Here is a 15952-nt window from a genome sequence, read left to right as displayed (position 1 = left end):
TTCCTAACAATATGAAAAGATAATATATAGAAAAATAATATAAATCATGGAAAAAATTATATAGGAAACAAGAAAAATGGTGAGGCATCTGTCTATAAATAAATAGACAATAATTTTAAGGGTATAATTATTTTAAGATGTTTTAACAACTTTTGAAAGTATCAAAATGTTTGAATCAAATAAGGCAGTGTAGTATTGTAGCATTTGATGTACAAGCTTAGAAATCAGCTCAGAAGTAAATCCAACTGGGTAACATAAGAGCTTGAGATATGACAATCAGGTGGAAAGCTGATATTCTCTATGCCGTATGAGCTAAGTCTAATACACCTCCTTACAGAGTTTCTTATTCACAGAGCACTGTCCATGCCCAATTATATTCTCAAAACCCAGAAAACCCCAAATGAATCCCAAGCACACAACTCAGTCCACACTGGAATTTGCACAGAGTCTTCCGCTTTCAGTGGTGCTCCTTAGGAACACTATTTTTCTAACTACAGAATAAGTCACTCTGGTGATCAACATTTGTGCCTGAAGCCTGGCAAGGAACAACAACAACAAAAGGTTTCTTGAAACCATAGTTTTTTGGTTTTTTTGGAAACCATAGTTTTTAAAAATAACTAACATAGTTCTATCAGATGCCACCTTAACTTCATCTAAGTGACCTAGGAAACACCAGTTATCGCTGTTTTGCTTAATTCTTTTACGAAGATTTCTATTAGTGCAAAACCTTTTCCTACTTGAAAACTTTGGTGTATGTTCCCCTGACCTTTTCCTTCCTTAGATCCATTTCTAAGACACACAGTACACTTTGTTTTTTGTTTTTCTTGTTTCTCTTCATTATAATCTCAAACCTCTCTGAGAACTCTAGTAGAGACCTCAACAGTAAAGACAGAGAGATTGTTTTTAACATGTCTTGAAAATTCCATTTATAATTCTTCCCTAATGTCATTCTACCTAATAATTAATTTTAAATTCAGTAGTAAATCCACATCCCTCTAAAAAAAAAAAAAACCCACAAAAACCCAAAACCAAAACCACAACACAAAACAAAATCAAAACTAAACAATACTACAGTACTTCTAAAAAATAGGAGAATAATATCCATTGTTGCTCAAAACAGAATGTAGGCATTCTGGTGTGCTGGCTGGACTGTAAAATGGGAGATCTTTCCACAGGAGGATTTGAAAAAAATCATTTCAAAGGCAGTAAAAATCCGTATGCCCTTTAGTCTAGGAAGTTCTCTTCTAAGAAAGAGCTGTAAAACAATGCTTATTACAAAATTGTTCATAGAAGTATTTTTTATAACAGCAAAAAATCAGAAATTTTCAACAATTAATATTGGGTAAATAAATTACCGTACGTCTATATGATGTTCTAGAAAGAATGGCATGAGAAGGGTTTTGTATGATGTTAACAGAAAACAGAAAATTATAAAATTGTATGTATACTACAATTCTATCAATATTTTTGTTAAAATATTTTATGTGTCTACACACATGGAACTCACACCAAAGTATTAATTTTTTTAGAATAGATTCTCTGCAGAAGGTCAAGTACAGGTAATTTTCTTTTTTTCCCAACTTTTGTTTTTATTTATTTATGACAAAAACATATATCATTTGAGCAGTATGAAAAAATATAAATGTTATTTAAACTCCTAAGAGGCTGAGAATCTAAACACAGTGAATAATTAGAACTTTCATAAGTTTGCCTTACTTACATATGTTTGCAATGAGTAGCAACTTATAAATCTAAAAGTCAAAATTAGATTTCATCAGACTGAACAGAAGAAGGGAACTCAGGATCTAAATGCATAAATAATATGATGGATATAAAATTAATTCAATCGTCAAATTGCTACAATAAAGTTTCCCGACACTGCTATCTTTACTTTATTCTACTCTACTATTTTATTTCATTTCATTTTATTTGCCATGCCGTGCTGTTTGGGGGATCTTGGTTCCCCGACCAGAGATTGAACCTGTGCCCTCGGCAATGAAAGAGTGGAGTCCTAACCACTGCACCACCAGGGAATTCCCTATCTTTCCTAGATTTTAATCCCTCACTATTATATGTTCAGTATTTATTATTAATAATTCTTTCTCTGCTATATCCAACATACAAATCAGAGAAATCTTTCCCTCTAATCTCTTCCCCAATTGGTGATATCAGTCTTTACTCAGTTGCTCTCATATTAAAATGCATTCCAGTTTAACTTTTTGAAAACAGCATATTAAAAATCCAAGTCACTACCATCGAGTGTATTATCAGCACTCAAACAAAAACAAACACTTACATCATTCTCTTGCCCATCAGTGCCTGTACTGTGAACGTCGGGATAATGTTTCAGAAACTGGGCTACGTAGGTCATAATAGACTTCTCATCTGGTTTATCCACATCAACATCTGGGAAAACCAAACCCAAATGTGAATAAATTAAATAGCATTAAAAAGATTTTAATAATGCAAACTTTGAAATCTAGAGAATATACCAAAAGACACTGTCCTAAATGCAAAAGAAAAATAGAGTACTATTTAGAGATGGTGACAGGAAAAACCAGTTTAGTCTGGATAATCCATGGGGAAAATTTTACGACTCAGAAAGATGACATATTTTAACCAAGAGCTTTTAGGAAAGTAGTACATGTTTCATTTAAATAATCTCTACACTCATCAGAAATATGAGATATATATAGTTGTTCCTACATTCTGTCTAGTTACTAAAATACAAATAATATGTACATTTCAGAGTTGGGGTAGATGAGTAGTAAAACATGCTAACAGATGTGGCACTGAATGACAAGTGACTACGTAGTCTACATACTACATATGGCCAAATATCAATCTATTTTAGAAAAGAGAGAGATGCCTTATGTCCAAGTCCTTACGCAGCTTCTCCATTGTGGAGCCTTCCATCTAAGTCACTGTACTTTGAACAATCAAGTACTCTTTGAGTGAAACAGAGCCTGAAAAGATCTCAATCACTCTCATTTTAAAGTATATAGATGTTTACCTAATTAAATCAGTAAAAATCAAGCAAAGATATTTATATGAATTTAGTAATTATAGAATCAGGGTAAGACTGGATACATAAGAAGTGTTGAATGTTTTCAGCAAGTCTTAAATATCCCTTTTAAAGGCAATGGAATAAGGGGTTACATTTGGAGATTAGAAATACAATATCTGCACCAATAGAGAAAAAAAAACCAGAACAAACAAAAACCATGAAAATCAAAGTATAAAACTGCCCTAATATTTTGTATTGTTTCTTGTGATTTGAAATATAATTTCTAGTGACCATCAATGTAGGATTTAAGAAGTGGTACAACTCTTAATAGACTTAGAGATAACGTATTCTGGAATTCACAAGATGACTCAGAGGTGATTTTAGAAATGATATGATCACTGATGTGGAGAATGCATGTGAAGAGTAAAACTTTCATGAAGAGTGAAAGTGGAAAGAAAAACAACATTTAATACATGACTTAATTATAGTATATGTTTTTAAATACACATGGGACTAAATCATAAAACAATTGTTATACTAGATATTGGTCTATTTAATCTGTATTCCTAAGAGTTTATATGCTCAAGTTGGCTAAAAACTTTTTTGAAGTGGAAGTTCTCATTAGGAAAATAATCACTTTATATGTGGGATAGCCTTGCATTTGGGCAAACTCAATTTCTGATGATCAAAGAAAATATTAAGATCCTCTGGTCTGGTGGATATGAAAGAACCATTCATATCCTCCTCCTATCCTACTCTAGGAAGAAATTTCAGCTCTGATGCATTGTCTGAAGTGAGGGCTGTGATATTTGTGTGTCTTTCCCCTTGAGCTGAGTAGTGTCCTGGATACTATTGGCTTTGTGTGTGTGTGCGTGAAGACACACGGTGGAAAGTCCATGGCTCCCCTAGTGAGACTGGAGTGGGGTCGGGCACCACAGGTCCCTAAAATGTCAAGGGATCTCCATGCTGGCCATCATCTCAGAGAAAGCCAAGCAGGTAGACGCTGTTTTAGAGCTAGAAATGTTCATTCTGAAATCTCATCTTTAAAAATAATTTGCGGGACTTCGCTGGTGGTCCAGTGGTAAAGAATCCACCTTCCAATGCAGGGGACGCAGGTTTGATCCCCGGTCAGGGAACTAAGATCCCACATGCCGCAGGGCAACTAAGCCTGCGCTGCAGCTACTGAGCTCGCACGCTCTGAAGCCCTCGCGCCACAACTAGAGAGAAGCCCACGTGCCACAATGAAGACCCGATGCAGCCAAAAACAACAGATAAAATAAAGAAAATAAAATATTAAAAAAAAACTTCCTTTCACTGTATTTACATTTTTGCATTCATTAATGGAAATTTCCATAATTCCCAAGCCAAATAAGAAATTATCTGGGACTTTTGGAAAATTCACTTTGACCCTTTTATTTTAATTTAACAAACAACTAGAAGTTTATTAAAGGCATCAAAATTGCCTTTTGAAGGCTTGACAGAGTTAACTCCATTTCCAGAAAGTCTTAAAATTCACAGCCTTACCAAAAAATTGCCAAGAAATTCTAGTGAAAGATATTAGGTCAATCACTTGGGTAGTTTTTCTGACTGACACCTAAATACTGGATAGTTATCAACATTTCTAAGTTTCTAATGACTAACATTTTAAAGATACGCTCTGAGATTACTAACAATTTTTTACTCTTCCAGATTCTCCTCCTCGCAGTACACTCAGTTGTAAAACTTTCATTCCATCCAGAGGTACACTGAGTAAGTACAGTTCCCCTGGCCGGTACCACCCATGTCAAGGGCTGTTAGGAGCAACACAGCTGCATTTTGCTCCCGTGTATAGTGGCAAATATTTTTCCAAAAGAAAACTGGGCAGGAAGATACTACTCCTTCCCACTTTTCAAAGTTTTCTGACCTCTCGGAAGGCATCTGTAATATCTGGGTTTAAGACATACAACCCTACTGAGTTGAGGGGTACAAGAGCCAGAAGTCGCTCAACGTGCCTTCGGGATCTAGGAGTCTCGGGATTCCCAGCTCCGTTTCAGCAATAGTGAAAGCCTCCTCCAGGTTTTCCCGGTTAGATCTTCCTTTCACCTTCTCCAAGTCCACTAGTTCCGGTTGAATAGCATGGATGACTGAATGAAAGGCCACTCCACTTCTCCAACTCCTCCCGAAGTCTTTTACTTCTATTCCGCTCTGCCTTTAAAGAAAATAATGATAATGTCACTTTCTAAACAGGTAATGCACACTTCCTCAAAGACTCAATCCAATCCTCCTCGGCCATGGATGATGTGCAGTTAGCTATACCAGTATACTGGTTTTGAGAAAAAATAAGCAAAGCAAAAATTTTAATGGGTACCAAGATAAGGTGTAGAAATTCTGGTTCCACACTTAAAGAGTTTTCTATATTACAGTTTTCAGTAATTGAAAGACTCAATGGAAAGCACATTTTTAAAGGAAACCAATAGAGAGAAGAAACACCTGACAAAATAAAAAAAGGGAACACCGAAACTGGCAATAATTCACCATTGTGTATTTTTTTGAAGAAGTCTCTAACTCATTTCTAACGACAATGACAAGCAGCCTGTGTTGTACATGCACAGATGATAACAGACAGATATAATGGGGCTGAATTATATCAAATGCTGTAGAATGAACAAAATGCAAATGGTTGTGATGCTGTCTCTAAATTAGTCACAAAAAACCCTGTACTCCACATAAGTACAGACAAGATTAATTTACCCCACCATCAAACTGTTTGAGCAAATTGTTTTTTAAACTCTTTTTTTAGAATTGCCTTGAGGTCAATGTGCTGGCGGCAAATCATTGCTCTGTCGTGGATTTACTTCAAACAAAGATTACTTGTTTGAACTTTATTGTATATATAAAATGTTTTCCTAAATATTCACCATGTTGGAACAATTAAAAATGGTTTGTTACATGGTCTTCCTCCTTATTTGTTGAATACACACACACACACAGACGCACGCACACACACTTATAATGTTTTGTATTAGATCAAACCAGTAGGTGATATTCCTAAAAAGCTTTAGTCCAAGCCTCTGAACTGTAGATACAAAATCAAAGAAAATTTAGATACCTCACTTAAAGAAGTGATACAAACTGAAAGAAACTTAGATACATCACTTAAAGAAGTACATCCAGTTTATAGGCTAATACATATTTGCTTCAAGTTATTTTGAATGGGTCTGTATACACATGTCTTCATGTGTTTGGTTATCTTCCTGATTTTTGTCCTAAAATACAATTGTTCCTAGACATTTGAAAAGAAGGTATGCAAATGTCAGACATGCTTTCATTTCTGACAGTACAGATAGTAGACGAAATTGGTAAAGAAAAAAAAAAAAAAAAAGAAGGGGGATTAACTATCTTGTGTTACTGAAACAGTTTTTTGATTAACTTATCAAGTATTTTGAAATTTTATATGAAAACTCAATACACTCCGACAATTTGGTGTTCACTGGATGTTTTATCCTTTTTCGCCATCTTCAGTCTTGTGAGATGGATAAACCTTCACACTACAGAGTCTCACAAATTATAATTTTACAGACATGTCATATACTGAACTAGGTACAGATTCTAAAGTTATTTTATCCATGTCAGGTAAGAAATTGCTTGAAAAATAAATACCAGGATAGTGTAAAATAGCTTTTAGAAAAATAATCGACAGTGTGGTCGCATGACAGAATCATGTGTTCATTCCAGACTATTCATGGCAGAAAGCGGTCATCTCCCTAAATCTCTACAATTTATGCAGCTGTTAAATAAATGAATCTCACCGAGGGGTTGATAGGTGGAGAATCCTTGGGTCCACAAATCAGGACACTTATACAGGTAAGGAAAATACAACTTCCACCAATGTTACAAACATACAAGTTGCAGGAATGACGATTATTATTAGACCCCTGCACATCATGTGTGAAACACAACTTATGCAGGAAAACGCCAACATCATTGAATTTGATTTTATTTCAAGCTATATAATATTAAATGAAAATTTATTTACTTTGTTTAATTAAATGCTGTGTGGAGCAACAGACAACAGAATGTCACATTGACATTATTACAAATTTTTATCGTGATAGCATCATGATATATGTTGTAGCATGTGGTCACCAGTCCTCTCCTACCCAACATGTTTCTTCTCCCTGCTTGGTTAAGCTGCAAAAGAGATTAGTAATACCCACTGTAGATGGAATGCAAAGAGCATGCCAGCAATGTGGGAAGGGCTTTTAATTTCATCCCTACTAGAGTCCCAAGAGTCACAAAGCTTTGCTTTCAGAAATATTTTTAATTGCAACTTGAATCATAAAAATATACCCCAAATTAGAAAACCATCAACACACTTTACAAGTTAAATAAAACTATATGTTAGTAACACTAATTACATCTTCTCTATGTTTATTTTTTTCTCTATTTTTGCTCTTCAAACTCTTTAAAAATAGAACTTCCTGTTTTTAGTGCCTCAGTGTTTTATAATGATAAGTACTTGTTTACAACTATTTTCCAGAAGGAGAGAATTAGATGTGGGTTATATCTAGGCATGTGAAACAAAATAGAAAGCGAGTTAATTTTACATGTCATTTAGGAAAATCTTACAAAAACACATCTTCTAGGTGAAGAGATCTTATTACGTACCACATCTGACCACAAAATATTGGTATGATCAACTTGAAACTCGATTGCAATTGCTATGAGAAAGTACTTTTTGAGAGTAGTAATTTTATATCCAGTATCCTCACATATATGTGCAAACATGTAAATTTATTATGCTTAGAAGCAAACTCCCAGTCCATATAGCTGGAGCTGACAAAAGAATGTACATTCCAGATAAAAGATAAGATCAAAGAAAACATTGAAAAATAAAATTGCCAGGAAGTTTCAAGGTATAAAAACAAATATGATTATTTCAGAATGTGGATCTCAGTCCACAATATTATTAAATAGAACTCAATAGTCTTACGAAGAGATAATCACGTTTAAACCTCTAATTTATTTGTGTAAAGATTATCTAATAGCAGCAGAAAATCCAAACAATGACCTAAATGGCATTAGTCCTCATGCTAATCAAGTGTAGGGATTAAACAACTTAATTGGGTCCCATCACACAAGTGAAGAAGGATTTAGTTTTATTACACCATTTTCCTAGAGTATCAGGGATGCTTTCTGTTTACATTTTAATTCAAGGGAAGAGTGAAATGAGAGCCGGAGCAAAGCCATTCATTCCTCTGTCTCCACAAATTTTGCAATCACTGGAATGTGCACTCAGTCATAAATTGATAACTCAAATTATTCAAGGGTTTCTAATTTAAACAAACTCCTTCTTGGTACTTACTTGGCGACTGTGTACTGGACCCACTTTAATAAAGCCTTCTTAGCATTTCCTTGGATCTTGGTGGCCACCTTCCGTTTACTTGGGGGGCTGGTGGTCTCAGAGCTGACCACGCTGTCCACGGAGGATGTGCTGCTGGACAGAGGCTGCAGCTGTGGTAAGTTGCTGGTCAACTCCTCAATCTGCGTGGGCATCAACAGTCGGCAAAACGTCAGCATTACGTCAGCATTATCTTTGTTCTTCTCTTCTCAGGTGGTTTAATTTTCCAACTTGATTGATCTTAACACCCTTAACCTCCCAACAATATAAGCTCTTAAAGGGCACGACCAGTGTCTTACTCCTGTTTGCACTTCCTTCCACATCTAAAATGGGACCTTGTACACAGTAATGAACACTTGTTAAATACATGCATGAATGAAGAAAACAAAACCTAATGGTTCTCCAGACTCAAAGGATGTACACACCAAGAGTGAATCCTAATGTAAACTACAAACCTTAAAATGATAGTGATGTGTCAGTAAAGGTTCATTAATTGTAACCAATGTTCCACTCCCATGGGGGATACTGGTTAAGGGGAGGCTATGCATGTGTGGGTGCAGGAGGTACATGGGAAATTTCTGTACTCTTTGCTCAGTTTTGCTGAGAACCTGAAATTGCTCTAAAAAATAAAGTCCATTTCTTTAAAAAAACAACCTTACGGCTAGAAGAATTATCCAAGAGAGAGCAGCAAGTTAATTTCTCCCCTTAATGTCTAATAGGAGCATAGAACCGCTCCCTTCCAGAGGACAAAGAAAAACTTCCTGAACTCTTTTTACACCAATATTTCATCTCCATCGTGTTCTACCCACTTCTCGGACTGGGGACCTGGCCGAGTTCTTTGGGGAGTTCCATATATAACACCTTAGCGGAGAAAAAGAGGGCATTTTCTGCCAACAAAAAACAATGTACATGTGAAGGTCACATCTCTGCTAACTTGAGGTTCAGCCGCAAAGGTACAGAAAATGAGGGCATTATTCATCATCAAAATGTCCACCACTACCTCCATCTGTGACATTTATATCAACTGAAAAGGGAGCTGAAGAAGTACAATACCTGGAAATACAGAATAATGGTCCACATCAGTCCGAGAACTATCGAGGGTCGGCCATCAGCTATATCAGTGGAGTTAATGTTGACTAATTTAATCTGTTTAAAAAGAAAAACTGTACTAGTAATGTACTAGAAGATTACAGACCACTTAGTTATGCAATAAGTAGCACTTTACTAGACGTCAATAACATTTGGTCATGCCTGTGCAGCAGTACACAAGAGGAAGCAGGGTGAGCCATAAAAACATGGTTTCAGTGGAAATTTCAGGGGTATTCATTAGGTGCACACAATAAACACAACTACAGAATGAATTTCAAAAACTGGTTTAAAGTTGAAAAAAATATGACATCATGCGAGGAATTACCAACAAAATGCCAGACAGGAAAAAAAAAAAAAAGGTTATTCTTTACATTCAGAAGTTGACTGGAATGTAAAAGAAACTGTGAGGGGAAGTTTAAGAAGATGCGCTTACTTTGAAATTTGTTACCAAATAGCATGAAACTTATGTTCTCCTTTACCTATAAAAGTCAGGAGTTAAAAATTCTAAAATTTGTACTAACCGGTGATCCTCTGTACATGGACTGACATGAAAAACAAAGGGAGAAGATGATACATATACATAAATAGTCCTTCAAAATCCACATTATTTGTTCAAAGGGAATAAAAATGCAGGTGGTAAATTTAGAGCATGATTTGCAGAATACATTTTAAAGATAAAGGAAAGGCAAGAAATAGTTAATTATTAAGAGAAACAGTTAAGAGAGTAGAAGGAGACTGGGGGGATTCAGTTCCCTACTTTGGGGCACTGACAACTATAAAGTACTCAGAATTAATCTGTCTACAATTGTCTCCAATTATTCATTTCAATGTCTTCCCAACTATGAGGAAGTCCCAGGAACATAGACTTGTATGGTAGCTCTAGCTCAGTCAACCTCTATAGAATACAGTTAGCTACTTATCCTCCTCGTCATAATCCCTGGACAAATTAGAAAAAAACTAAGGTACTTCTTAGACTTCTAGCTCAATAATTCTCAGCCAAGGGCTTCCCTGGTGGCACAGTGGTTGAGAGTCCGCCTGCCAATGCAGGGGACACAGGTTTGTGCCCCGGTCCGGGAAGATCCCACATGCCGCGGAGCGGCTGGGCCCGTGAGCCATGGCCGCTGAGCCTGCGCATCCGGAGCCCGTGCTCCGCAACGGGAGAGGCCACAACAGTGAGAGCCTCGCGTACCGCAAAAACAAACAAACAACAAAAAAAATAATTCTCAGCCAAGATTTAATACGGTGCGATACTAAAATAAAGTTCAGAAGTTTGTAAATAGCTTACTTTTAAAAAAATATCAGAAGCAAAATCATCCCACAATCACCTTACTCTTGAGTAACTGGTTTAAATTTACTAGTTATACATCTGAGGAGTAAAGTAAAAGCTAGCACAAAAGTCATTGTAAATAATTTGAGATATACCCACGGGATTTTATCTCACTGCTGAAGTTCATTCAGCAGGTTCAGAGACAGAAAAAAATCGAGAACTTCCACAGATCACAAGATCATATGTCTACTTCTTTTAAACCTAGCACTGTGTAAGATATAAAATACTTGTTGGTGGAAAATAAAGAGTGTCACATTTCTTTAATCTTTTATGAGAGAACCTATTACAATCTTTATAATCATTTTGATGGCTCCATTTTACAATTTCTCCAGAATTTTCTCTATATCCATTTTAGTGTCCATGGGCCACAAATTTATAATACATGCTAATAACCACAAGACTGATGCCTTTCATAGAGGACAAATTATTTCTCTTTCCTTATATATCATTCTTTTTTAAAATGCAATTGAATATATAAGTTGAATTTCCTACCTCAACCCAGCTCCAACTGCACTTTGAAGTTTATACGTTCAGCTTATTATAGAATCTGAAGATCTTTTGTTCAACTTGTGAAGAAAAAACGTTTTTCAAAATTATTTTCTTTCTTAAAAACTTAAAAACCATAATGGGTTTGGGGAGCACAGGTTCTTTGTCTGTTTTACCTCCTCTCCCTTGCAAAATCCTATGAAATATACAATAAACTTTTAATAGCCCTAAGATTGTGGGAGGGGCAATAGAGACACATCCAAAGAGACTGAAGAATTCCAGAAACCAGAAAGGATGAATCACATAGATGGACCTCACCTCAGACCTTCTGAGCCAGAAAATAAGGAAGGCGACCTAAGAATCTGTTTTAACAAAACCTCTAGGTTTGGAGAAGTTTGATTTTGTAAGCCAGAGGCCCGAATGGACTGAATTATCTTCAAAATTCACATGTTTGAGGCCCTAACCCCCAATGTGACTGCACTTGGAGACAGAACCTTTAAGGAGACAATTAAGGTGAAACAAGGTTATAAGAGTGAGCCCTAATCCAATAGGACTGGTATCCTGATAAGAAGAGGAAGAAACACCGGAACTCTCACTCTCACTTTCTCTCTCTCTCTCTGCACACACACACAAGAAAGGTCACCTGAAGGCACAGGGCCAAAGCAGCTGTCGGCGAGCCTGGAAAAAAAGGAGGAAATCAACCCTGATGACACCTTGATCTTGGACTTTCAGCCTCCAGAACTGTGAGAAAATACAATTCTGCTGTTTAAGCTATCCAGTCTGTGGTATTCTGTTATGGCAGCCATAGCAGACTAATACAGGGCCCACAGACCTTTCAAAAAAATATTTGAATTATTTGGGAAAAATTTCAAAAAAATTTAAATAAAAAACCCAGACCACCAGCTTTTCTTGATACATTGGAAAACCTAGTGAATAGAGGCATCACCACTTTATGAGCTGTTTTCTACCTGTATGTATATGTATATATATATATACAGGTAGCCAAATACCTGCATTAGTTAATAGGTAACGTAAATAAATAATAAGATTTCAGTAAAAATCCAGACTACTGGCCTTTCTCGTTCATTTGTTAAACCTGGGGTCACTGTGCTTGCATTTCATCGAGGTAGCTCCAGGTGGAATTGAGTATTCGCGTCCTTCTTCCAGACAGCACATGGGACTACTCCGTTTTCCTGCTACCACGATCAGCTTCTACCTTGCTTCATCGTTTACATCATCTATCTGGACCTCACAGGAACCTAAATTTATGTCCTTGTGTGCACTATGGCAAGCTTTAGGAAACACGGTCAGTGACTGGCTCCTTCTATTACTATTTACAATGATCCACCTGACACCTCATTGGAGAATAACTTGCGGAAAGTATTGATGAATCTATTCATTAGAGACAAACTTACACAATTCTTATCAAATACTAACATATGCCTTCACTCAGTAACCCTGTAAACAAGAGGAAAAGAAACGCAATGGTAGGGTTTTCTCCAGTAAACCTGAGAAGTGCCTTCATTATTCCTTATCCGAGTACTAAACAAATCTTCTATCATCTAAAGAAAAAATCTAAATGGAGGACAAAGTAAATACAAAGGTTAAAGACAAATTCTTGAAAATATGTTTGAGACTTAAGTTCTTCAATTATAAAGAACAAAAATGAACAGTAAGAGGGAGGGCACCAAAGAGTCTTCAAAAACTCATCCTACCCCACTGTCAATTATTTTGTGAGCCAATGGGGTGAAGAAATGCAAGAAAGAGAAGCCCAAAACTATGTACTTCAGGTAGATTTTTAAAAAATCAAAGTAGTTAGGGATTTGTGGGGACAGAAAGGAAATACTTTGGATTTTGTCCTGAAACTCAAATGCATTACTTTTTGCCCTTAGTAAATATAATACTTAAAATCTGAATCCTCTACTTTTTAAAAAGTTATTCAGGTTTGTTCTGTGAAAATGGACCTGGTACAAACAAGTCTCCTGTGAAAAGAAGACTCTTTGGTTCTCTTTACAAACAATGCCTTTCATGGGTTAAGTCATTAAATTTTTCTCCAAGACATTAATTAATAAGAAGAATTTTGTTTTCATACTCTAGCCAGCGAATACACATCAGAACAAAGAAGGACACTATTGTTATATAGCCAAAATGGAAGACGAAATGACTGGGAAAACTCTATAAACATCCTGTTAAATAAGGCTTTTTTTTTCAGCTTTCCATGAAAAACTCATGAAGCGAGAGAAGGAAGAAGAGAAACACTCCATTAAGAATGATGTTAAAGTGACCTGAAAACAATGTCCAATATTCTACTAGAAGTTAAGACTGTTTTTCTACACCATCTTAATGCCTAGAATCTCTCTTTGGTGTGAAGTTAGCACACCTGACTGAACTTTATACTGATTCACTGTACTGACAACTCACTAAAATGTAAATTATTTAAGAGCCAGAATCTAGTTTTCTTTAATTTTCCAGAATTAATATTTTCCAGAATTCTCGTTTTACAGAAAGTATCCAATCATGCATTTGTGGAATAAATGAAATAATTTATTGCATAGAGACAGAGAAGTAAATAACCGAATCATTCTATTTTCCAGAAGTATCTGGATATCCATTTATAAAGCTGGTTTTGGTATTGCCAAACACAGACTTCCTGAATTTCTACAAATTAGAAAAGGCTAAAATCTAAAAGGATTGGTGCAACCCTTCTGGAGGGAAATATGTCAACACCTAACAAAACAAAATACACACTTATGTTTTGACCCAACAATCATACTTCTGAAAATGTACAGAAGTACAGAAGATACACTTCCAATAATACAAAAATACTTATGCACAGTTATTAATTGCATCATTGTTTCTGTTTGAAAAATGCTAGAAACAACCTAAATGCTCATTCATAAGAGAGTGGTTGAATAAACTCTGGAACATCCAGACCACGGAATACTATGCAGCTGTAGAAATGAATGAGGAACATCTCTGTGAACTGATTTGAGGGATTTCCAGGATATACTGTTAATGCACAGTTATTAATTGCATCATTGTTTCTGTTTGAAAAATGCTAGAAACAACCTAAATGCTCATTCATAAGAGAGTGGTTGAATAAACTCTGGAACATCCAGACCACGGAATACTATGCAGCTGTAGAAATGAATGAGGAACATCTCTGTGAACTGATTTGAGGGATTTCCAGGATATACTGTTAAATGAAAAAGGTTAAGTGCACCTGGTGTATCGCTAGTATGCTACCTTTGTATAAGAAAGAAGGTGGTGTATGAAAATAACCTGCTCATTCCTGCAAAAGAAATACAGGAAGGATAAGTCAGAAATTGGAGAAACTGGTTACCTAGAGGTAAGAAAAGGAGTAAAAGGAAGGAGAATGGTAATGGAGAAGCAAGGATGAGGAGGGAATGCCACTTCTCTAAGTGTAACTTTTGCTCCTAGAATCATAATAATGTCTCATTCTCTAAAATAAAAAATAATTAATGTCAACTAGGATGTGTGTGGGGTTGCCCAAAATGGAATATAACTCTATTACAAATGAATAACATAATCACACTGAAAGGATGGGAGAACAGAAGTGACCTAGGTAAATCTGGACAACATTCTCTTGACAGGATATTGTAATGCTGAAGACCGAAAGAACTGTACACAAATACTGTTCTCCAGTTAGTCAATATGTTTCACACAAAGGTGTGGGTTAGCAATTCTGAAACTACTTTATGTGTATACACTAGAGATGAAAAAGAAGACAATATATTGTAGATGAGAGCCAGGTTTCTCACTGCCAGAGAAAACAGAAAGAAATCAGCATGCAATGGACCTTGTGGTATTGGACTGAAATCAGAAGTATCAATTTGAAGTAAAGGTTTACATGCACACATAACAGAAGAAGCTATATAGAATGAGAGAGAGAGAGAGAGCTGGAAGGGAGAGAAATATAGATATGTGTGTATACCCAGATTAGTAAACATACATATATCTAGATCTGTATATCGAGAGGGCAATGAAACCTCAGTAGCCATGAGCACACCTAGCACCCAAATCTTGGTTTCTAAATGCCATTCACTAATGAAAGGAACAAAGCCTCCTTAGAGAAGTGGTTGATTCTAGGATTGGGGTAAGGAAAATATAAACCTGGAAAATCTGTAGTTCCAGAAAATAAGGAAATGATTGAAAAAGGATGGGGCCATGTCAAAAGAGTACAGGAGCCAGCTTGAAGGAACTCTTAATGGACAAAGCTAGAACCATCTGAGCAACAAAATAATAACAATAATAGTTGTCATACTGGATTATAACTATAGAATAAAATAAATATCCATGAGTCCATAATGAAATAAAGAAGGAATTGAATAAATAAGTGGGGAAGAAAGGTCATCTTTTTCTTACATAACGATTCCAATTAGTAAGTATAAAAGAAATGAGGGAAAACCAAAATCATCATTAGGCAAACAGCACAGAAGTAATTACTGAAGGCAGCTGATGCTAAAATCAGTGAGCAAGGAGCAGAATATTAGCATAATCTCAATTACCTCCCCTGTTATTTCTGAATTATAAATGGAAAAATAGCAGTTTTACCATAAAAAAAAACTCAGCAGATGACTTAATCAAGTGGTTGAGGTTAGCATCACCAGCAATAAGACAAGTCAGAATCCTATCAATATCC

General features: G+C 35.9%; 1 protein-coding gene across 1 annotated transcript in view; it reads right to left on the bottom strand.

Annotated features, from left to right (window-relative positions):
- LOC136132225 (nesprin-1-like) overlaps nucleotides 1–15952 on the bottom strand; it is a 144321-nt gene that overhangs the window by 96370 nt on the left and 31999 nt on the right. Inside the window, exons 4-7 of the mRNA XM_065889127.1 lie at nucleotides 9441–9533; nucleotides 8352–8530; nucleotides 4999–5195; nucleotides 2297–2406 (exon numbers count right to left, since the gene is read on the bottom strand). Of these exons, the coding sequence (XP_065745199.1) occupies nucleotides 2297–2406; nucleotides 4999–5195; nucleotides 8352–8530; nucleotides 9441–9533 (579 nt within the window). The remainder of the gene's footprint in view (nucleotides 1–2296; nucleotides 2407–4998; nucleotides 5196–8351; nucleotides 8531–9440; nucleotides 9534–15952) is intronic.

This window comes from Phocoena phocoena, chromosome 12, assembly GCF_963924675.1.
Source record: "Phocoena phocoena chromosome 12, mPhoPho1.1, whole genome shotgun sequence".
Taxonomy (NCBI): domain Eukaryota; kingdom Metazoa; phylum Chordata; class Mammalia; order Artiodactyla; family Phocoenidae; genus Phocoena; species Phocoena phocoena.
Note: the sequence above shows the minus strand (reverse complement) of the source record. Positions and strands in the feature narration are given on the sequence as shown.